The 25,180-nt window shown below is 39.7% G+C and overlaps 1 protein-coding gene across 1 annotated transcript; it reads right to left on the bottom strand.

The window, feature by feature from the left end:
- Window positions 1-1,526: 1,526 nt before the first annotated feature.
- Window positions 1,527-25,104, bottom strand: LOC139676150 (vitellogenin-2-like). Its single transcript, XM_071564768.1, has 35 exons — window positions 25,065-25,104; window positions 24,930-24,950; window positions 24,673-24,824; window positions 23,055-23,306; window positions 22,322-22,483; window positions 22,089-22,237; window positions 21,353-21,503; window positions 21,076-21,233; window positions 20,818-20,983; window positions 19,848-19,973; window positions 19,307-19,525; window positions 18,023-18,240; window positions 17,768-17,865; window positions 17,345-17,469; window positions 17,133-17,234; window positions 16,375-16,494; window positions 16,099-16,288; window positions 14,528-14,621; window positions 14,233-14,418; window positions 13,561-13,705; window positions 13,222-13,441; window positions 12,956-13,131; window positions 11,816-12,574; window positions 11,362-11,412; window positions 10,380-10,469; window positions 9,128-9,340; window positions 8,891-9,033; window positions 8,373-8,511; window positions 7,725-7,860; window positions 7,100-7,286; window positions 6,683-6,774; window positions 5,455-5,552; window positions 4,582-4,741; window positions 3,019-3,180; window positions 1,527-1,823 (listed from the first exon to the last, which is right to left on the bottom strand). Exons 1-35 carry the CDS (start codon window positions 25,102-25,104, stop codon window positions 1,705-1,707), a joined length of 5,619 nt encoding a protein of 1,872 aa, XP_071420869.1. The 3' UTR covers window positions 1,527-1,704.
- Window positions 25,105-25,180: the final 76 nt, after the last annotated feature.

Below are 25,180 nucleotides of genomic sequence, written 5' to 3'. Positions count from 1 at the left end.
GTGCTCAGCTCCCTCCACAATGGCAATGAGGGAGAAGGGCAGAGGGCTCCCCTCAGCTGCTCCTGAGATAGACACCCACAGTTCACATCCACCTGCAGTCCCAGGTGCTCTGACTGCCATGGTGCTTGGGCAATGCCCACCCATGTGTTTCCTGCCAGGGTCTTACTGCTGGGCTCATCACACCTGAATGCAGAGGCTGAAAGACAACTACCCTCCAAAACTGTGCTCCAGCCTTGGCAAGTTGGAAAGAGAGAAGCCTTGTGGGTTGTCCCTACTGGTGCTGTGAGCTGATGCCACAGCCCCTTGTGGAGCCCAGCTTCAGGGGTCACATAAACCCCTAGATTCTGTTGGATTGGGCCTCAGGTTACCTGAAAAGTCTGTGCCTTCCATCACTTCTCCATGTGACTTCCAGGCAAGCAGCAAAATCATCAGCTTACTGTTTTACTGATGCTGCTGAGCAGTGCCCAAAAAATGCCTGCTGCCAGCTCCCCATCACCCTGCAGTGCAGGTTACCATGGCAGCATTTAAACTGTGCAGAACTGTATATTTAGGCCTTTCAAATATAATTCCTTTGATAGTAAGGAGTTTACCTTTCTGAACTATAAATCTCATATCCAAGTAATAAAAACTCAAATAATAAAGCTCACATATGTTCATCCTTTTCAATGTACCAATGCTGCTGGAGAAAGCAAAACACCATTTTTAGAGAATGTTCTCAAATGTTTTGAAAAACACATTCACCCAGTGTGCATACTCAGCCTGCAAGCACAGCCTTAGGGGAAAGCAGAAAACATCTTCCAGATCTGCTGGAATACTTTGGACTCCAGTGCTCAGCGCAGAAGAGCACATGCCTGACTTGGTTAAACCCATAACACCCACACAGACCCGCAGCAAGTGGGCAGGAGGCAGAGGCTACTTGTTAATGGTGGCCTCAGCAAGGACTCATGCTGGGCACAGAGGTTCGGGCATCTCACCCAAAGTGCTTCAGACCTTTTGGTAGGTGGTGTGTTTGGATAACCCCTTCCTGTCCTGCTCAGACCCCTGATTCACCCTAGCTCCTCATGTGGTGCACGAGAAACATAACATGTTCTCAGCTCTCTCAAACCAGCCTAGCCCAGGGGCATGAGATCCAGACATTCCCTGGACCTGCTACTCCCTACAGCAGCATTGACCCATCACATAGTTATTGCAGAGCACCACGGCTGTGTGGCTGCTGCAGAGAGGGCAGTATCACCCAGAGGTGATCAGTTCCTGCTCCAGATGCACAGGATCCCAGCACCAGGGAAGAAAGCACTGGGGGAACAGTCAGAAGCCTGATACCAAAACTACCCAACCTGTGTTCCCAGTAGGGCCTAAAACAGACACGTGCCTGATGCACTGAATATGGCCACAAACTCAAGAAGTCTACAAAACAGTGGGTGAGGAGAATCTACGCAGACCTCCTCTTTCCATGACCAGTGAAATAAGGAAATCTTCATAATTTTTTCCATGCATGGATTTATTATGAAATCAGATATTTATGGGCAATCATAACAGTTTATACAATAATAAAGTTTAATACTTTAAATTACTTGAGAAGATTCCACACTTGATATTTCTCAAACACTTTAGTGTCTCTATTATTCCTTTAGATGAGGTGTTTTTACACCACACAATAAAAACATGAAAATGTTTCTGTTTTTTCCCATGCTGCAATGTATAGCTTCATGTGCTACAGTCTTCGTCCTCACAAGAACATGCTATGTGTGCATCAACAGTGTCCTGCATATCCTCTGACTTCTGGTCAAACTTTGCTTGTTTGTCTGTCAGGCTGGTAGCTGAATCTGATAGGGAAGAAGAAATAAAAAGTAAACATCAGAAGTAGTTCTGCAAGGTACAGCATTTACCATGCACTAGTCATTAGTTATAGCAGGTTTGGCCATTCTTCACTGACTTACATATTTGTACTTATCTAAGGTACAGAGATGTTCTAGGAAACCCACTTCATTAACAAGACAGTTCTACTTTGAAAGCTACTACTTCTATGTAGAATTTTATTAGTCATAAATTTAGGAAAGGGTATTATGGTCTTCAAGAAAAAAACTAACTTGGAAAATAGACATGATTCTGTGATCTACATAATCTATACCTACCTTCTCTAACCTCTTACAAAATACTATGTATCTATAAAAATATGTCCTCCTATATCACTGCACCTGTGTACAAGAATCCTGTCCACACCTGTCCTTCTAGTGTCTAAATCAGCTAAGTAAAATAGAATCATGTCCAAAGGCAGCAATATATAAAAAATACAAGGCAAGGACCCCCATTTCAGGGTGCTGCATGTGGTCATATGTGGCTCAGTACTCACAGGTTGCAGTATACAGTTTTTCAGCTGACTCACAATGTTGACTGTGTTGTTATCCTGCCCTTACCTTCTTAGCTCCAAGCACCATCAAGGCAAATTTAGTTTAGATTTTCAATTCCAGTACAATGAAACCCAGTCAACTTACAATAGAAAATCATCTCTCTCACTGAAGAAATATTTTCATATTAACAAAAATAAGGAAAGGGCTTCAGTCAATTTGGGCAGTAAGTCCATCCTTACCTGTGGCTATGTTAGATTAATAATATTTTTCAAGTGGAATAACTGAGTCAAATCACAATCTATTTATACTTTTGTTCAGCTCCTATTCAGTAAGAACTACAGCCACGCCTCCCTGACACCCAATTCCATCAGATCTTGGAAGCTCAGCAGGGTCAGCCCCAGTTAGTACTTGGATGGGAGACCTCCTGGGAACACCGAGGGCTGCATGTTCTAGTCCCGAGGACTTCACTGTTACTGTCCAAACTCGCTCGCCCGTGGCAGATGAACCTCAGGAGTCAAAGGGTGGGGCCAGTTCTGTGCATGCTGTGCCTCACCTAAAAACTCCACTGTGCAGGCTCGAAGGGCACACCCATGTGGGAAGAGGCCTTTCCAAATCTTCATTCACGAAGCCGAGCCATGATGATGATTCAGTAAGATTTCTGTGGACTTACCAGCAGGGAGACAGTGGAAGCCAACAGTCACTGGAGTAGTCTTAGTGGCAGAGCATCCTTTCATACAGCGCAGCACTGGCTCTGTGGAATAGCACTTGGACTCTACACCAGCGATCTGAACTGTCTTCTCAAGCTTCACAAATGAGCGTCGCAGTTTGCAGGCTGGAACACAGTCATTGCTGATAATTTATGTGCTTACATTCAAAAGCCCCAGATCTCCCCAGAAGCACTCATCTGCCAACACTGACAATTTGCAAACAACTTCCCTCTGTGAAAACTGTATTTTGATCATAAACGAAGGAGCTGAGAAACCTTTCAAATCAGCTAATTAGATATGGAGCCATGGAAAGTTAATTTCAAATGTAACTGGTCTATTTCTAGATCAGGATGTAGAGACATAGCCTTGTATACTTCTAATAAACATTTTTCAAAGTAAGCTTACTAAACAAATAGCCATTAAAAAACTTTTAGAAGCATTGAATATTCAGCAACAGGACTACCGGGGAGATTTCTGAACAAATAAAATCAATCATGAAATAATTACATTATTACCACTGTCCTTCAGACACAGAATTGCTGCAGAGAGAGCGCAAAAGTCACTGCTGCCAGCCAGTAATATCAACCTCATTTTGGATTACCAGGATAAACAGCTACAAGTGAAAGGCTAAACAGATCACAGTTTATTCCTATGTTTTGTGCTCTAAAATTCCAGCAATTTCTGTTGTATATTAAATGAAAACACAGTACATGGTCATTACCAACCACGGGAATATTATTGTGTACATGCATGTGGCCTCCATGTCCATCTAAAGCAAATTGGATGTCCAGTATTCATGAAAAAGACATAGAAGAATAACATGTAATGCACAGCTAAATATGTTCAAGCCCTCTCCAGGGACTGAGGAAGTCCTTCCCATCTCCAGGACAAGTCTCTACAAATGCAACATGCCTATTCTCCTCAAGCACTATGGTATGATTGATGTTGCATCATAATCTCAGCTGAGAGCATCAGCACACCATTAGATCCTGTTCTATCGAAACACTTAAAATGCAGCTTTTTTATTCCAACCATTTGAAACTGCCCACGTACTTGATTGCTTTGCTTGACAGGTTGCACTGGTTCAAAAATCAGGTGGTCAGCCATGGTTATAACTACTAATCCCCATTCTATTTTTTGATTGGCCAATTGCTGAAAATAGATGTCTGGAAAATGCTGTTGTGCTTAAATCAAAGCATTCCATGTGAATTTATGCTTTTACCCCCCCCCCCCCCCCCCCATTCCGCCCAATTGTCTTCAAAACACTTCAACACTGAAACAAAGATTTTGTTTCAGCTTGGTTATTTAATTTCAACTGACTTGCGTATTTTGGCTTGTTTAGCCTGTGATTTCTTATTTCTTTCTCAACTGGCAAGAAATTTTAATACTTAATATATAACTTAGTAATGGTTTTTAATATGCTTTTTATTTCCAAATCGTCCACAGGTTTTAAATTTTCTGACCAGATTCTACATTTTCTAAACAACTACAGTCATATTATATTAAATTTATTAGAACTTGCATACCTCCTCTACAAGGTTTTTCTTCCAAAATCCAAGAATGCCCGAAGCTTGCTGCACTTTTAGCTACATATCCATTGGGCATCCGATATTCCTGTTCACATTCTGCATCGTATCTTCCACATATTCCACACATTTTCCCTGCCATCCATAAAGCAACTTGAATCTTTGAGGAAAAAAAATCCAGAAGCATTTCAAGTTAAAAAAAGTCGTTATCTATGGAGCAGCTTTTTACTGTGCAGATCCCTTCCTGTGTAAGTTAATGCACAAACATTTAAGATCAACTTGGTAAGAATTTTAAAGGGGTCTGACAGTCAAATTCCAAACTCCTGAGGGGGTGCAGCATCTGTAATTGCTACAGTCTTTAAAACCTACCGTGCCAATCTAGTATGTTAAGTTATTAATATCTAGACTATTAATATGGTGAAGACACAGTATGCTTTACCAATCTCTTACATTCCTGTTTCATATTATTTTTAGTGCAGACTGTAAAGCATTCATTGATCTAAAAAGAGTGACTGCACTTTTGCTGTTTTGAAGAATTATACAGCTGTAAGAACAGTGGAGAGATGCTGAAAAACTCACTTTTCTTGCAAAGGCGCTGCTGATGCAGCATGTGTACACTCACAGACCCACTTTCCAACACACCTTGTACTGCAAGTATAAGGAATTTTTTTTGGTGAAGGAGTCTCATTTCTCACACTGAGGCATAGAGAGCAGGACTGTGCAAACCTGTAGCATCATCTTCTCTTTGGGTTTTTTTGGGTGCTGCACACATTTGCCTTTGCCACTGTATACTCTTGTACTCACACATACAGATTTAAAGGTATCCTATGGAATTTACTCAACCCCCAAGCTTATGAAGAGGAAGAATGATACCCTGAATGTGTATCCATCAAAGTAGAGTTTTTCAATGCCATAGACTGGGGCATGAAGTACAAGCCCTTGATTTTCACTGTGGATCCACAGAGAAGCACCTAGAGGAAAAGAATAGAAAATGAAGCAAAAATACCTAGCTTAGAAAGCAAGCAAGCAAGCAAGCAAGAAAGAAAGAAAGAAAGAGAGAGAAAGAAAGAGAGAAAGAAAGAAAGAGAGAAAGAAAGAGAAAAAAGCAACTGTCATGTTTCTAAAATGTTCTTTACTTCAAAATGTCTCAATTTCTCTTCAAGAAACAAAACATATAACAAAGCAACCTAGTAATGTGGATATATAGAAAATAAGTGTTTCTAAAAGGTTGGAAGAGAATTTAAATGATCACAGATTTATTAATTTTTCCTTGGGTTATTATCATCTTCATATTTATATCTAGAAATTGAGAGCTGTCTATATCATCTGTGTAGTTATGCAGGTAAACAAGTCCCTGAGTACACTGTATTTGAATCTGGAAATACAAAGAACACCATGACTATCACTGAGGCCATTTCTAGCACAATTATCACTTCAAAAGTACATAACAAATAGGACGGAGTTCAGCACTGCCAAGTGGTAACCCAATTTCAGCAAGATTTAGCCTGATTCACATTCTCCAGCACTACAGTCAGGGAATACCCACACTGTATATAGCCCCTCACTACACAGCACAGGATGAAACAAGGTCTTCCTGTACTTTTCACAGAAACAAACTATTCCTGCTCTGAAATAATGAAGCAGGCTGTTTCTCCAGTTCTTCACACCCATTTGTAGAAAATTTCAGAATGCAATTTACCTATAAATCAAATTGGGAAAACACTGATATACAAGTTATGAAGGTGAATTTTAAAAAAGCTCTACTTCTAAAGTTTAATGAAGCAAGATTTATAGCATAACCAAAACACTTCTCAAATTTGATGCTCCAGTAGGAGCTGCAGTGATGTACCAAAAGGAGGGATCGTCATGTTAGTTATATATTGCTTATTTTGGCCACTTCAAGAGCTTCACATCCTAATCAATCTTTCTAAAAGTTCCTATACAAGTGAGTGAAATACATGTTCTTAAATATTAACTTTAAAACCAAAGAAACACTTATTGAATACAAATTGATAAAATTTCTTTCACAGATTCTCCCTCTCTCTCTTTCTTTTCTCTAAAACATATGTGAAAATTAAACAAGATATGCTGCATTACTTACCAGCAGATGTGTATGAAACATTTGTTGAGGGGCTTTCAACTCCATCTACCAGCAGCTTCACCTGTCCACTGGCAGGACGCATATCAATTTCACTGTTAAGGAGAAGAGTGTTCATACCTTCTTTGTGTCACATTCACACACATACAGTGACAAAGGCATTTTCCTGCTCACTAAATATCACTGGTCACAGCATAAGCTCATTTCAATTGCTTAAGTTACATCTGGGATATTCTTGTCACCTATGATGCAGGATAACAGCATCAGCCTCACTTTCAACATGCATGGAAAGTAAATTAGAGGAATACTGAAATTCCACGGGCTGCTAACCATTGCAATGAAGTTCAGATCGAAGCTTCTCTCATGTTAAATGTGGACCATGGTCCCTCATGCTCCCAGTATCTGATAGGAGTTACTTACTGAACGCCAAGCTTGACATTGATTGCTTTCAGGTTCAGAGCTTCTTCAGCATTCTGCATCATCACCAGGAACTTAAGGTCAGAGCTGCAATCCTGAGCCAAGATGTGGTAGCAGTTTGCTGGCATTGTGTAGTTAAACTGAACTTCATTAAAGGTTGTGATCTTGTTGTAGGAAACTGAGCATTGAGCTGGTTAAAAAAATGCCAGTGAGTATTTGCTTTTCCATAAGAGAAAGCCATTAAACGTCATGATTTATTTTTAGTGCCATATTTTAACTTTACGGTTTGTTCCTACTCTGTGATATTTTTGTATGGTTTACAGAGGCTTTTGGCTACTAAGCACCCATTAATTCTTAAAAAGGTATGGAAAATATGCTCCTCTATAACAAAAAAATAATTGCTAGAAACTTTAAATGTTATCCATTCAGATAATTGGTATCTCGATCCCTGAAATGTTCATGATTTCTTTACTATGCACAGTATTTTCTCCCAGTTGAACCACTCTCATGCTATTAAAGAACGTTTCCTAATCAACTGGAGATGAATAATGCCAGCAAAATTCAGAAGATGCTCAAGTAAGTTATGACACTGAGGTTGTCATACTTCTGAACCTGATTAGACTCTGACCTTTCAGATTCTGGAGCACTGCAGAGGGAGCTTCAGCAAAGACATTCCAGATGGGAGGCTGCAGCTCTGAGGCTGGTATCCTTGGTCCTACAGGAAGTGACAGGGGAAGCCTTATGGCTTTTTCATAGAGGATAACCTGAAAAGGAATTCAAAAGCACACTCAAAATACACCTGTGCCAGCAAACAGTTAAGATTTTTCTCCTATTTGGAATTTGATTTCTATTTCTTCTACTTTGGTTGCAAAGACTTTCTGTGAACAAAACTCATCTGACTCACTGTCCATGAGGTTTTTGCTTTTGCTTAGTTTTTCTCTCATGGTGTGAGAGAAATCATTCAGGTGTTAATTGGGAGAGAAAGAATTACTTCCTTTCAGAGGTGATGAGGTGAACACTTATGGAGCAACTACAGATGGAAACCCACGTCATTATGAGTACCTATGTCTCTTTCTATGAACAGAAGCACTATATGAATATCCTTCTATGTAATAACAAAAGGTGGAAAATAAATAAAAGTTGTTTTCACCATTTGTACCCAAAGTGATGCTTACTTAATTTTTCTTTCTCCGAATTCACCCACTGTAATTAAAGTGCACAGTCATGCTTTTCTACTAGGGAAAAAAGGGAGAGTGACAAAATATTTCATAATTACATCAGGAAGCTTGATTACGACATCACACATCCTTGGAGAAGTTAGAGCCACGATCACCCTGGCTTGTCGAGAAGGATTCTTGTCTGTTTTTTCAGAGAACCCCAGCATAAATGCAACCCCAGGGACGAACTTGTAGAACCTTCAAAAGTTCAAATCAGAAAGATGTGATGAAATGGAGAAGAAAAAAGCTGCACACATCCCAACTAGGTTGTCTCACACCTGTGTCTAAGTAGCATAATAGTCTATAGGGTCACTTGTTAGGTCCTCACACCCACTCTCTGCTTTAGTGTTCAAGCATTTGGTAAAAGGGAGGACCTGTTCCTCAGTTTTCAGTAAGTATGTCCAGAATAAAGAATTTCTGTACATTAAAATAGTATGTAATCCCACTCAGCTTTTTATCCAAAGGCAGTACTTAGACAGATCAGAGAATAAAATATTAGCCACTTTAGCCACTAGAACCTCATGTGTGGATGCTGATTGATATTGAGATTGGACATCAATAAAGATTAAAGCCTCACCATTCTGCTATGGATCTGACACCGGAAGGAACTTTAGGCCACTCCAGTTTCACTTGTACAGCAGGGTGGGCAGCAAACCGCCCAGTTACCAGCTCAGTTGAAATCTTGTAGTCCTGGCAATTCCGTCCCCATCTCAGGTAAGCCTTTAATGGACAGACAAATGGTCCATTTTTTAATGCACAGAACAAGATTTTTCTGTTATGCATAAAGTTGTATATAGCTATTTTTGAATCTTACCACAGCCTTGTGAGCATTGAGGACTGAAGCATCAGCACAGAGTTTCCACTTGCTTGAATCTGTGAGATTTGACACAAATACCTGCATCCGGGGCCTAATGGAGTCAATATCGGCATACACCACGAGCTGGAGGCCTCCTATCTTCTTATCATTACGGATGCCATGAAGAAAAACAGCTAATACTGGTGTTTTAGCATCTCCCAAAAAGTTAGGCTAAGAAGAAGGCGAGAAAGTATGTACAGAATATAATTATAAAAGAGTCACCTTGGAACATTTTAGATGCAAGATCTAGACGAATAAATGAAAAATAAGTAACTGAACCACAAATATATACCATCATATGTACCACACATATATACATGCCTACGAAATCTTGTGTATATGTCTTTGATGTGTATGTGCCTCTGCAAGCACAGATGGACTTCATCCCTGTGTTTATATGATCCAAAATTTGTGCCATTTCCTGAGCTACAGCTGATACCATGGTAATATTCATGTTGATTAAAATACAGTAATGACCGTATGACTTGGGCTCCATTATTAATACCCAGCCTGTGAATAAAAGAAAGTGGTTCAATTAGAACAACATCATCTGTCAGCTGTATGCGTCATCACTCATTCTCACAGCAATAACATCCCCCAGCTATGCTTCTGTTGTTTATCTGTCTGGGTGGTCTCTTGGCTTTCACACTTCAGCTGTGAATTCTGTAGGGTGGGTGGGTTTTGTGTTTGCACAGCAACACTGCACAGAATTGTCTTCAACATTAAGAACCTCCTCCCTTGGAGCAGGGCCTTAGTGTGCTCTGACCTTCAACATCTTCACTGCATCATTAGCATGCCTGTACACATCTGACCGAGGGGTGGTGAGCAGCCCAGGTGCTACATGTCCCCTCTGGAGCATGTCTTTTAATGAGGCAATCTGAGCCTCAGCTGCCACCACCAATATCCTCACACAGGCACTGCAGTACCTCAACCTCCCTCCTGGTTGCAGAGATCACAAGATCAGTCTCTGCAGGCATCTGTTGGGTGGAATTCCCATGACGGAAGGGTCACAATGCAAGTAAGAAGGATTCTCACTGCAGAGGAACATGTGTGTGGGAATTATGGTGTGTGTCTCACTCTCAACTGATACCTGAGACTTGAGAGGTTGGAATTTCTCCCCATCAACCTAGATGTACAACTACTGCAAGTGCATGGCCTCTCTGCCATTCTTCCAAGCTGTCAAAATCCCCTTACAAATGATGCAACTAACCCGAGAAGCACCTCGCGATGAGGCACGACTGGATCTGGTAGAAGAGTATGAGCTGCTAAGTCGGTCAGCTTGGAGTTGTGTTTTTGGGAACTGCAAGAAAAAAACACAACATGCTCAAGAGGGTAAGTTAAAAACATGCTTGAAGAAATTGCACTAGGCAGTGCTGAGCTCTCTGTCATGGCACTTGGTGTTGGTAAACCTGTGTTCCAACTCTGAGCAGCTCAATGACTTGCAGTAGGCTTTGTCCTGCTTAGTACATGTGATCTAGCTCTGACAAATCTTGTTTGCCCAAATATATTTTATCCCTCAGAAGAAATAAATAAGGAACATGCCTAGATGAGAATTCCCTCTATCAAAAAACAGTGGACCGGAACAAGTCAAATGAAACCTGCCTCTCAATTCAATATGAAAGACCAGAAATTCTGCAAGGGCCTTATCAGCTGGAATACAGACTGAATGGACCTGGCAACTGAATGGAAAGGATCCTCTGAATGGAGACACACACCTGAAATTTTACTTTTTGAGAAACACTAATATCAAGTACACTGCTCCTGACTGGCTCATGCCCTATTAACCTGCTAAACCTAAATACTATAAAATAAGATATCCTCCCGTGTTTGTCCACATCATTATCCTAGTGTATACCAGCAGTGATTCCAACCCAAGAAACAAAATTACCAAAGCCAGCCAAATGATCCAAGCGTTTGATGGTAGGAACTTTGTTCCTCCTAAGTGTGCAGCTCCAGTCCCTTGTATTGCTTTGGTAGAGACTTTGTATCTCCTTTGCAGAGCCACAAATGTTATCATGTGCACAATACAAAGGGGAACATAGCTCTCTGTCTTTATGCATCTCAGAAGAACCACCATGGTTCTGTTATCAATACTGTAATTTTCCTCAACAAAGATAACAAGTTGCCTGTAAAGCCTCCATTTGAATCATGACAGTTTCTGTACTTCTTTTACTGAGGAATGAAAAACTCACCTCTTGTCTATGTGCTGATTTAAAGCGGTACTGATAGATCTCATGAACTTCCTTTGAAAATGATAAAAACAAAAAGATTAAAAGTCTCAGATGAAAAGAAATGCTGCAATTATATTGAAATCTAAGCACTGGAAATTAAATAAGCATTTTACCAATTTTCATTCATACATGTTCTGTATATTTAGTCACAAGCACATAATGCAAGATGAATATATGGACAGTAAACTGTCAGAAAAAAGAGGTTTCCTGCCTCTAACAAAAGTTTCAACAAATTTATGGAAACTTTTGAGATGTTTTGAAGTAGGCACATTTATAGAATAAATTTTGCAATTTTATATTGCTAAAATTTGCTGTATCAACACATAATCTCCTCATTTGTCATGCAAAACCAGCCACCACCAGGAATATGATTCACAAACATTAGCAGCATCAGTCAATCTACTGACAAAATTACCCATGTTTTGGAATGTGTGCTGCTGCCTCCTTCCAGATGTCTTGAATGATGTCCATGGCTATGGCGACTCAGTGATTTGCTGCTGCTGCTACTGCTGCTGCTACTGCTGCCATTCAGGTGCCTGGAGTGATGCCCATGGCTATGATGACTGCTACTGCTACTACTGCTGCCTCTACTGCTACTACTGCTGCTTCTGCTGCTACTACTGCTGCTACTACTGCTACTACTGCTGCTTCTGCTGCTGCTGCTCTTGCTGCTTTTGCTGCTACTACTGCTGCTCTTGCTGCTTCTACTGCTACTACTGCTGCTCTTACTGCTGCTGCTCTTGCTGCTTCTACTGCTACTACTGCTGCTCTTGCTACTGCTACTGCTGCTGCTCTTGCTACTGCTACTGCTGCTGCTCTTGCTACTGCTACTGCTCTTGCTACTTCTGCCATTACTGCTGCTGCTTTTGCTACTTCTGCCACTACTGCTGCTGCTGCTACTCTTGCTGCGCTTGTTACTCCTGACACTACTGCTACTGCTGCTCTTGCTGCTTGCATCTTTGTTTTTTGCTTGCTTTTCCTGATCATTTTCATCTTCATCCACCGCCTTTTTACGATCAGGCGAAACAGCAGATGACGAAGAAGAGGTGACAGCTGAAGAGGCAGAAGATGAGCTGGAGGGACGTTTTGCATTGGGGTCTGTCTCAAGCTCTGTTAGCACAGTGTTTTCTTTCTTTGAAGGTTGCTTCTTCTGGTGTCGTGTTTTACTTGCAACCTGCAAAACCAGTTCAAAGAGAAGCATAAGAGAGAGGACACAGATCCTTCTCTATTTACAAAGTAAAACTTCCGTGGGTGTCAGACGAGCTTCTCACATCAGCCTTTCAAGGAACAACCACCTCCCTGCCTCACTCACTGCAGAAGCTGCAGAACATCCTTAGCTTCACTTCACCCAGCTGAAACCTAGTCCAGCACAGAAGACCTACCTGGATGCACCCCATGGGATCAATCCCTCCAGATGTGGCACTGACTGACAGCCTAGCACTGGAACCTTTCAAACTAGCCCCATCCTTTCTTTCCCATGCCATCTTTCCACGCTGAACTTCAAATCCTTGGCTTCATTTAGGGGAAAATGTCCCCCATTCTCAAAGTCACTTGCCTTGAACACATTTTCAATGCCAAGAATCTTCTTCAGTTTAGCTTGAATGTCCTTATACAGAGAAGGTTCATCCTCTTCCTCAGCCTCGGAGTTTACTTCTTCAATTATTTTGGAAGCTGCTCTGGATCCTGCCTGAATCTCCAGCTGAATTTTGTCAATATCAGCATCTGTTTCAACTACACACCAATTGCACACATTAGAAGGTTATACTGCTTCAAATAGCACTGACAAGCCTAAGATGACAAGGCTTGTGCTCAGTATTTTACCTGGGCTCAAGACTATTTTAGCTTCATGTTCTCCAATGAATCTGTGCAAATACGTATTTTTTAGGAAACTGGCATCTTGTGACCTTCTGGAAAAGCAGAGCTGACAACCAAGATGATGCATTTTGACACAAATGTCTCGTTTATGAGTTTTCCTTCCTGTGATGTGGTGAAGATCCTCTTGAGAGCTATAGGCATGTTTTCTTGCCGTGCTGTCATCTTGCTGTATTAGAGATGAGTGTGTGAATACCACTGGGAGCATGTCATAGGCAAGAGTAAAACTGTAGATATGCATTACAGAGAGGGTAAATATTACTATATAAGCAAAAAGGTATAGGTTACCTTTGTGAAATCATCACTGGAAGCTTTCTCTGATGGTTTGAAAGGTTCTTCAACAATATTTGATGAAGCATCCCCTGGGAGAATTGAGGTTCTCTTTTCAACACCTAGTTCTCCTATATTTCTTGATACAGCAAAAGCCTTATGTCTGTTGAGATATGTGCAAAAACAGTGAATTATTCTGACCCCTTGTCTTTGGATTAAATTAAGTATGTCCCTGTCAGTATCATGTGACAGCACAGAGATCTGTTATTTGAACATAGGAATTACATATGAATTGATGAATACAAATATTATTAAAAACAATATGAAAAATAAAATTTCCTTGTATCATGGGAAGTTTTCAAAATCTGGATAAATTTAAACAAATTTCCAAAACATTAATAAAATGCATTTAAGCATAAAAACTTAAGTCCTTAGAAGACAACAAAAGAATGAAAAATATTAAGAACACAAAATAACAAACAAATTAAAATAAAATTTAAACTGCTAAATAATTTAGCTATCTTTTGATTTTTAACTCCCATATTTTTCTTCCTTGTGCTTTATCCCAAATGTTCTGCTACACATTGAAGGGTCACTCTGCCTATCTAGGAACCTCTGTAGGAGGTCAGTCAATAGTGAACTTTGTCAGGCTTCAGCAACACAAAGTATTCTGAAGTAATGTTACTGTACCTTCCAACCACTATCTCAGTTTCCTCATGGCATGGAGTTGTTTCAATCTTAATATTTTTCAGTTTCACATCTATCTTGGCATCAAACTTCACTGGCACTCTTGTCAGGACCTTGCCTTGAATTTCAACAGCATGTTGGAAGTATTCTGTGTTGACACCCATTGTTGCAACACTCTGTACATATAAGCTGAAACAAAAAGAAGCAGTCAGATGTGAGAAAGGTGCTCTTTTTAAACATGTGGTTCTCCTTCTTTTAAAACTTTCTTTACATGTAAAGCCTTAGAAACCTCCCATACCTTGGGTTTATGTCAGCCCGAATCTGCACAGTGGATTCAAGCAACTGTGAAGGTCTAAATTCTCCAGTTAAAGGGGGTGTTATCTTTCCATCAACTGCAAATGCAAGAACAACATTTAAACATGGTAAGAGTGAAAGGAGTTGAACACAACCAAATGACAGTTTTCAATATGAAGTAATATTTTTGTTAGTACAGAAAATATGACTGGAAAACAAGACAGACTTTGGGGTACATGAGATCTTTTATGAGTAAAAAAAATACTGAAAATATACAGAAAAATTATTAAATAGGCAAAGGTTCTGATGCAACATATTGAAAACTAAAATAAAAATATACTAAGAAAATGAAGAGCTGACCCAAACTGAAAGTTTGATAATTACTATAACATTAAAATTTAAATAACACAAGGAGTCAGAAGACAGAGCGAATGAAGGACAACCATGCTAAATCCCTGCTCTCTAATCTTTCCTCACATGAAGTGTGAATATGTTTCTTGTACTGTGGACAGAAGTGTGAAGGGCTATGCATTGCCTTTGTTAAATTTCATCACACTTGTGTCAGGCCATCCCCTCCATTCTGTCAGGGTCCCCTCCCGGGCAGCCTGACCCCCCTAGTGCAGCAACGAATTCAATGTCAATATTGAATCAGATTTGCTGAGAGTGCCTTTTCTTCTGAAGTTCAAACTTTTAAAAGAGACTATGAACAAATGCTAATGGCAGAGGAACATTTATGGTAACAGGCCACCAATTAGACTTTCAGCTGTTGACTATTCTTGGAGACCAGCAGTCCAGACAACTTTCCCTCATTTTGTAGCCCATCCATTCAATCCATACCTCCCCAACTTAGCTACAAGGATGTTATTAAAACCAAAACAAACAATTTAAAAACACTCAGAAGAAAATGGGCAGAGGTTCAAAGGTGTTATTAAAGCAAACTAAAAATGTAAAAACCAACAGCAGAGAAGAGTGGGCACAAGAGCACAAGTACATGTACTTCACCCTTCATTCACAGATCTCACTGGTGTCAGCAGACACAAAGGTCAGTTTTGCCTAATTTAAAAATCTGCTGCACAGCAAACTATGATTACTGAATTAACTTCTTGGTGAGGATTCACACTTACATATTTCTTCTTTCAAAAAGAGCTCCCATCTCTTTTCAAAAGCCCTCTTCCTACCTTCCTAAAATTACTAACAGTTCTCTTTTGATTATCTTCTATTGTCTTCTCTGTTTAAATCACCATTGAATCCTGCTTAACTTGTGCGTGTACCTCTCAGGAGCCACCTCCTTCTGACCATGTCCATGTCAGCTACCCCCTTAGTTTTTCTGGCCTTTCACTCTCAGGTTTCCCAGATTCTCAACCTCACCTTTCTGTCTTTAATCCGTTCAAAGACAATGCACAAATCAGTGTATCCAGCTTCTCTTTAAACATCTTCACTGTCCCATTCTCCACTACAAAAACTAGCTCTTTTTCTAACTTCCTGGCTTTTCTCTTTCTCCAGACTCCCTCAGCCCCTGTCCCTCTCATCCCCTGCTCGGAGCGTGCACAGCTGATCTCCCGCTTCCCAGCTCACCACTGACTGCTGCCCGGGCCAGAGCAGCTGTGTATGACCCGTACTCCAGGGGCAGACCAGTGCAGGTAGGAAAGATGTATCTCAGCTCTCCCACCCACACTGGCTGTGTCCATTGTCCTGCAACGCCACTGCGGAATTGGCTAATGAGTCTCTTCAGCACCGTGTTTCTGTCGGCAGGTTCTAACACAGTCTGCAATAAAACAGGGACCCAAGGGGTTAGGATATGAAAGTACAATAGTGTTAAATATTACAAGGAGAAGCAGGGGTCCCTGGTACCTTCACAGCCTGTTGTAGGACTTCCTTATTGATGTTGATGTAGGCCAGCTCCCGGCCAAAGAGTTTCAAGTAGGCTGATATCAAGGGGGTTTCTGTTGGCAGCTCCTTCCATCCCAACAGCTGGGGAACAAATGAAGAAACAAGCAAAGTTTCTTAATGCAACACTTCATAAATTGTAATTCAGCAAGGTGACCAAACCCATCACTGGCCAAGCTGACCAATTTTCCATTGTAAAATTTCCAATAGTTACTAGCTTGATGGCACAAATTCAGACTTTCTCCTGTCATTGAAGTGCCCGGGAATAACCTCCAGTCCAGTGTTTGGTATTCCAATGCAATAACATGTCTGGGCCATTAATATTATGAAACCCAGTTTGAAAGCACAGCAAAAAAATAAGCTTTTCTCTTCAAGACAAAGGTATATTCTTGTTAACTAGGTAAGGTAGATGAAGTGAGGAAGTAGAGAGCCTGACAGGCACATGACACACCATGCTGCAATGCCTGCCACTGCCCTCACCTCCTGTGCTCCTTCTGCAGCCAGTTGTGAGGTGGGGAGGAGGCACAGCCAGAGCAAGAACTGGCAGAAGCTATTCCAGCCATGGCAGATGTCCCCTGCAGTCTCACTGCACATGTCCCCTTCATAAAAATACTTGAGCTGACTGCTAGAAGAGCAATTTACCCACTGAGAAAGGACTTAACTAGTATGAGATGCCTCACTTCTTTATACAACCCACTTGTTGCTTTACTGAAAATACCTACAGCTTTTCCAATCTCCTTTATCTTTTTGTATGTGGGATATTCAGCAAATGGGATGTTTCGTTTCATGATGACGTCTGTGAGGCCTTCCACACGGACACCAGCCTATCAAAACAGCATGAGAAGGAGCAGTCTGAAACATACTTATAGAGGTGACACTTTGTCATCAGTTTTAATTTTAATTTGGTCTTTCATTGATTTAGGTAAATATTTACCTCCGCCAAATCAGCCACTGACCCTGCAGAATATGCCATCAGCTTGGAAATTATTGCTGATGGGAACATTGTTCCTGGGCTGTTCATAAGAAAGACATCTCCAGCAGCACCAACTTTATAGTTATCTATGGCAGAAGTAAACAAGAGATACATTTTTTTTCTAACTATTCTGATTACTATTCAAGATCCTATTTCTGCAGATTTTCCCACTACCAGCTTTAAGATATATCATTACGTAAATTTTAACTGTTCAGGCAGAAATTACTATATGGCTACTCATGCACTTTTAAATATGTGACCCTCATATTTAATTTAATTTCTGGTTGAAACAGAAAATGCCATATTTCTCCAAAGGATTTAATATCTTTTAAGATTGAATTTCTGAAGTGAAAATTTCCTGGTCACTGAAACACTTTTACTCACCAAAGTAACCATCAATACGTATGACCTTGCTATAGCGGTAGCTCAGCCTGTCCAACTTGGGGGCCAGTAGCTTAAGGGCGATATTGCAAGCTGAAGATCTAAACAAAATGAGAAAGGCAATAATATCTAGAAATAAGCTGCACCCCATCAGTATATAAACTGTCTTCAGCTGTCAGCATATGTAGCACTCACTGAAAAGAATGTAACAGAACTCATTATTTGCAGATTGCCTGCTTTGTTCCTGTCTCTACTCACATGTTGTATGTGTATGGCAGCCCGCTCTTTGACAAAGCCTTCATGTGGGAATAGACGAAACTGGCCACTTGCAGATTGCTCTCCTTCATCACCACATTCGCTATGGTTGTTATTAAAGGAAGGGCAGGCCTTGTCTCAAAGATAACGGCACAGGCCATCGTGCGCACCTCAGTGGGAAGCGACTGGTCTGCAAGGATCTGGATGAGATATCCCTGCACCTGCAAAGACAAAACAGTGTCTGGAATTATCAATAACTGAGATAATTTCGCAAATTGGATCCACACCTAAACCACAAGAAATATGGGAGAGGGGGTCATTGTCCCTGCAGAAAGGTTTTCTGATCTTTTTTACTGCATGGCTCCATGTAATTTTATTAAGACAACTGAAGGGACCATGGTGGAACAGCCCCATGGAGAAGAGCTGACACTGGATCTGAAATAAATGTCCATCTATCAATATATTGAACCAACTAACCACAATCAACAAGGTATCAGCCTTGCTTTGTGCATTACTGCCATTCAAAGATCAGTGAATAATCTTGGAAGAAACAACTGTTGATAATAATACAGATTCATTCTTTGGAGTAACTCCACTTGACTAAGTGGGCATGATCATTATTTCAGACCAATTTTAAAAGGGTAATTTCAGTAGTTTGCCAAAGAGTCTGAGTGAATGGTTTCTCACATAGGTCTTATATATAAACCATCTGAAAGGCAGGAGTTTTGCCTACACTTACTGTGACAGCAGCCTCAGTGGGGGTTCAGTAGTGACTAATCCAATCTTAAGGAAAGGTCTAAAAGAGGGAGAGAAATGCCAACTTTTTGCCTAGGAGTTTAACGGAAAGTGTATCACTCTCTCTCGTCTTGACTACAGAGACAGTTTAAATTATGTGTCTGACTTTTAGGTGGCTAAATATCCTATATATATATATATATACACACACATACATATATATATATATACATATACATACATACATATATATATATATATATATATATATATATATATATATAAAAAAAAAAAACTAGCACAGGACTTTATTGGTTATGACAGATGATGAAAGCAATACTGTTGATATACTCCTGGAAGCTCCAACTGACTAATAACCATTGCAGCTTCGCAGAAAACATCAAATGAATATAAAATTGTAAAGTATTGTAAAAAAAATATGTTTTTTTCAAACATGCTGAATCCACACACATGATACCATTAAATTCATTATCCTTACAGTATATATTCTCTAATTCACTAAGTAAAGAAAATCTACCAGATGCCACTTACAGTTCTGGGATCCTTCCAAGCTATTTTTCTCAAGGCCATTATGGCATCAATTTGAATGTGGATGGGGATATCAGAAGCACTGGATGAAAACAGGGGAAGGAACTTCAGGATGCGCTTGATGCTGGCTGGATCTCCCATGTTTCCAATGCACTTCAAAGCTAATTTCATTTTGTCTTCACGGCCCCTGCTGATCGCTTCATCTGCCAGGTCATGGATGGGCTATAGACAAAGCACAGTTCAATCTTCATGTCCACCATGTTCCCCTTACCCACAGAAAAGTCTATCACAATAAAGCAACTGCTTTTAATAAAATCACATGGTAGTGTCTTCTTTCAGGATTTTACCCTTGCAATGTGAAAACTGTTTTCAATGATGAAGCAACATCTACACTGCTATAACAATTCAGAGCCTTTGTTCTGGGGACATATGAAACACATATTTGTATGTCCAATTACCATTTTTATACTGTATCTTAAAAGAATTAAGCCAATATAATGAACATTACTAAGTTATTAAAAAAACTTGACAAAAAGCTGCCCACCTGGAGAGCTTCTTTAGGACAAGCTGAGGTCTGAGAACAGTATCTATTGACCACAGAGCTATATCCCAAGCTGGCAACTTGTTGAAGCATGGGACTTTTCTGGATTCGAGAACTGGTCACTAAATCCTGTGAGGAAAAAAAAATTATTTTGTTATCTAATACAGTGCTTCACAAAGCTTTCAGAGCAGGAAAATCATCAGACCTTATCTGAGGGGATCAATTTCAGAATGATTATTGTTGCATTCAAATAAAATAAAGTAGCTTGTAGACTTTTTGTCTGGAAGCTTCACTTAGGAGCTCAATTCCCCTCTAGTTTCATTATATGTGCATGTATGAGCTTAAAGAGCCCCCCAACTAAACATAACACTGAAAACACAAAGTTTATGGATAAATATCACCGTATAAATGGAATATCCTTAGAAAAATGTGCAACTCAATTATACTAATATGCTCTCACATTGTATCTTCTTTTTGTTTAAGAAGAAAAATATTGATGAGAGATGGCAAAAATCCTGTTCAGAATATATGATTCATTACAGTGTCGACATATTTGATGCTTGCACTAATCATTTCACCTGCAGAACATTCCAGTTGATAGGAATATTTGCAATCAAAGAGCTGTTCAAGTGACACAACACACCAAACACCATTTGTTTCACAAGTAAGAGACTGAAATGGACAAAGTTTTGTCTGTAGAAAGCGTGCTATGTGATCCCAGCAAACTGAAATGGGAATTATTCTCAAAACCTCTTATAGGAGAAGGGTTTTATATTAACGTAGGGAAATGGAGGAATAGGACAGAAATCTCCTGTCATAAATGTAATGCCAAAAGAAATTCACAGGTCAACATTTGCACAAGATTAACGTATATGAGAGAATCCAGTCTCTAATGTACTTAATAATCAAAGGCTGTCATTGATTATCATTCCTTCTGTTATCAGACAGGAAAGATTCACATGGATCTACTCACTGCTGCTATTGGAACAGTGTGTTCATCAGCTTTTGTTAAATGGAGAGCAAAGGAAACACTGAGAAGAGCCTGAAGGTAGCTAAGGTCATCACTGCGGATTCTGCTCTTAATGAATTTGAGTGCTTCTGTGGTGCCAGTTGCAGAAACTGCACTCAGCAGCCATCGCCTGCAAGTTGAAGCAAAAAAAACATTCCTTCATTTTAGCTCTCAATTTTCCAAAAATTGAAAAGTTTCTTCTAAGTTGATATAATGAAATACCTGTAGCGGGGTTTATCTGAAAACTGTCTCCAGATGGACTCAAGTGTGTCAGCACTTGCTATCCGGCAGAGCTGGACAAGCTCCAGGAATCGGTATGGAAGATCATCATGGAAATCTTGTTGGTTATTGAGGACTATATGTTGCAGTGTTTCAACTATCTGTTACAAAACACAAGAGAGAGGGCATACATAATTACATTCTTAAAATTCACAATCATTATCCTTTTATTATTTTCTTTTTATTGGGAAATTAATTTGAAGGCCTAAAAATACTCTACCCGTTGCTCAGGGTTTTTCAGCTTGATAAGCTGCAATGACATCTGTGGCAATTCTGCTGGGAACTGGTAACGAATGCCTCCGTAGCTCTGCATGGAAAAGTCTGGGGAGCTGCCCCATTCACTTCTCACTTCAAGCAAGGTGAGCTGTTGTCTGTCAAGAGACAAGTGTCATGGGAGAAACGCATTAGCTCTCTTCATCCATCTGCCTTGGCTATTTGTTGCTTCAGTGATACTGTGATGCTATCAGTTTTACTCCTTAGTAATTCCTCTTATCACAGTAAAACCTTTTGCTAATGACTAAAGCCTTCTATCTAAAACAAAATGGTATTAGAGTTATCTACAATGGAATTGTTTCCAAGGAGAACCAAAATTGCCATCTTTTAAATGAAAGTACAGACTCTGAAATGAATGATCTTATTTCTATGTGCACCATCTTCCTCCTGACACTATCAATTTAGCCCTTTTTTGGGACAAACAGCAGTAATGTTGCATTCTTATGGTATAAGCATACAAAACAGCTTTTTTCCTTTTCCTCCATATAGCTGTAGGACCAGCTTGACCAGAGCACAAATAAAAACTGGTTTGCTGAACTTTAAGAACTGTGGAAACCCCAAGTGTGAGTATTCAGACCTTTATCGAACTTGTGTGGAGCTCAATTCTTATTTCACTTCAATTGGGAGAGAAAGGGACTGAGAACCTGTAATTACTTTGTGAAACAAGCCCATGTCCCACTTACCTTGCTTCCATGACAGCAACACCAGTAGGTTCACTGAATGGTGAGAACTGATACACCTCCTGAGATACCACCTCTGTGATGAGAGTGCCACTGTCTGACTGCTTCAGTTTGTAGGAGAAAGCTGCAGTCCCTTTGATGAGCCTTTCTTTCTGTAGGACAGAGAGAGACAAAGAGTGAATGGGAACAGAATGACTGTGTTTGTAACTAGGAAGATCACTGCACATTTCACGTACCTTCATATCAACAGGACAAGGATAGATGGAAGCCATTCCAACACTCTTCACCACTTTTTCCTGGCAATTATTTTGGTCTACAGTTTTGGTAACAGAGACCCGGCTGTTCTTCCTGTCTTCCTGGATGATGTACCTTGTATGGCAAACACCTCCAATTCCAGCCTGGCAGATGCATACAGATAGTGAGACTTTCCAGTTATATCAGGATTTCACAGTGTGAGAAGTTTTACTGAATGAAGACTCTGAATGAACAATATGAGGGTTAGGACCTACTGAATAAACTTAATTATGTTTTGAAACTTGTTGCCTTTGCACACAATTATTCCTATTGAACTAAAATAGAGGCATGTGAACAATAGCCAGGAGATGGAGTTTAAAATTGAAAAGTAATCATTTAACTGATATCAACAATTAATAAATAAAATGGATCAGGTAGTTGTATCAGAGAAGCCATATGGCAAATAAATAAAATTTTTTAAAAATCATAGATAATAATTCTTTCTTCTACAAAGGACTGCATGTTAAGATTTAAAGAGAGATGTCTTAGAAAGAATTCAGCCCAGATAATTTGTTCAACATGTACATATGCATTTTCTTCTGTGTGAATGAAAATTATCTTTTTCTTTCTATGAACATTCAAGAGTAGTTCCAAATAAACAGAAACTCAAAGGGAGAGTAACAAAAAAGAAGACATCCTTTCAGTAGAGCAGTTTTAGAATGGAAAAAAACAAACCTCTTGCAATTCGTACACATTCTGTGACTTTTTAATGGTTATCTGTATTGTGTTCAGTATTCCTCTCACTATGTTAATGCAAGTATCGGGGCAGTCTTCTGGGCCATAAATGTTTCCAACCCGTCCACTATTGTATTCAAACTTGAAGGGCCGGGCAAAACATGAGGAAACCACCTGGGTGATTTTGGAAGATCGAGTGAATGAGTCTCTGGGCCAGATGCCATTGTATTCCTCAAATTGTGGAGAGCGGATCTGGGAGGAAATTCAGAAAAGATACTTAGGAGAATAAAATTACTTTGATACTAAATATGCAAACATATTGGAAGAAATTAACATAGCCACCATTTAGATACTCTTTCCTTCCAAATGTAGGCTTAGAAAGTCATTCAGAAGTTTGTTCTTTTGTCTCTTGCTGACAATATCCTAAAACCAGTGCAAACCCTGTGGGCTCAGCAGTGCTATTTTATCTTAGAGAAGTAATTAACATATTGATATTATCTTCCAGGGACATTTAAACATTTTACTTGCATTAACTCTATGGAAAGAAAGGATGAATCAAAATGTAATTAAAAAATTGAAATAAAAATCTCCCCATTTTTAGCCTGATAATAAATATTCCGCTTTAGGTGAAATACAGTATTTAAAAAGTTTATAACATTCTAAATGTCAAAAAACGTAGTTTTTGAATGTTTAATTTTAACTTGTCCCCCTACAAGGTTTTTTTTTTTTACTAAACTAATTTGTGAATTGCTTAAATCAATCAAAATATTTTAATAATGAACAACATCTTTATAAACACTGAGATAGGACATAAATAAGAAGCAATTACAGAAACTTTGGCAAAGTTACTGCCAGTTTAGGTGCCTCAGAGCACAGCCTAGAGCACACCATGTAAAAATTTCAGGATGAAGACTAATGTGAAATGTAATCTCTGGCCCCTAATTTTGAGAGCTCTACAGATCAATATAACAATGAATTCTGTACCCCAAAAAGAAGCTCTGATTCATAACTGAATTCAACAGACAAAAGTATTTTCCTGAAATATGTATATTTTGAATGAGTCAGGTCCTACCACTGTTTATGTCAGCAGCGGCATAATTTCACACTTCCAGATCTTTTATGACATTACTCAAGCATAAACATTATTACATGCTCCTTTTTGAGGACTTTCACTTTTTACTCTTTTATCACATATCACTTTCTATTTTTAGCTCTTATAATATTTTAAGTCTATGTTTATCAGTTTCCTTCCTGGCAATGATTTTACATACTCAAGTCCTGGCTTTCAACAGGAGCTGGAAATGTGTGCTGAGACTAGAATCAAAACGTAAACTCCAAGCAGGCTTAAGTGCCAAACAGTTTCTAACAGAACCCCCAGCAATTATATTTCTGATACAATGTGTTGAGGAACACCTGCTACAAACAAATTCCAGAGCAAACAACACTAAGTGACTGGCCACTTCTGAAACTGTAGCTTGCAGATCATTCTCTGCCATCTACCGTGGTAAATCCCCTGTGTTTCCTGCAGCTTCTACAAGCCAGATTAGTCACATATGACTGTGTTTTTTTTTTCTTTTAACTTGCTGTTGCATGGCACACTGGAAAGAAGACACAGTACCTTGAGGAGGTAAGTGTTTTCTGACAGCCCACCGATCTCTACTTTGCTGCTCAGGCGCAAGCCAGCTTTGGCTAAATTCTTTTCTTGAAGCCCATTCAACACCCAGCCTTCATAACTGTACAAGTAGCTCTTTCTGCTGCTGAATCCAGGGTCTGTGGGAAATAACAGCCATTTTCACAATACTTCCAAACATGTTCTAATAGATAGAAATAACAGTGAAGTTATCAAGAAAAGGCTAGAGAAGAAAATTTACTTACCAATGTCAAATTTCTGGCCACCTGAAAAAGGAGATGGAAAAGCAGATAAGCAATGTTCAATCTAGAGCTGATCACTGCCACTGAACTTAAGGATATTTTGGTAAAGAAAGGTGAAGTAGGAATATGTAGCCTTACCTACAAGCGTGAGCACTAGTGCAAATATGATTCCCTTCATAGTGAAGGTGAATGGGGCTCTGCCAGACATGGTGAGACTTTTATGGAAGAAACCTCAGGAACACGTGGTTGTGTTC

Source organism: Pithys albifrons, chromosome 10, assembly GCF_047495875.1.
Source record: "Pithys albifrons albifrons isolate INPA30051 chromosome 10, PitAlb_v1, whole genome shotgun sequence".
Lineage (NCBI taxonomy): Eukaryota > Metazoa > Chordata > Aves > Passeriformes > Thamnophilidae > Pithys > Pithys albifrons.
This window is presented reverse-complemented; position numbering and strand designations above follow the sequence as displayed.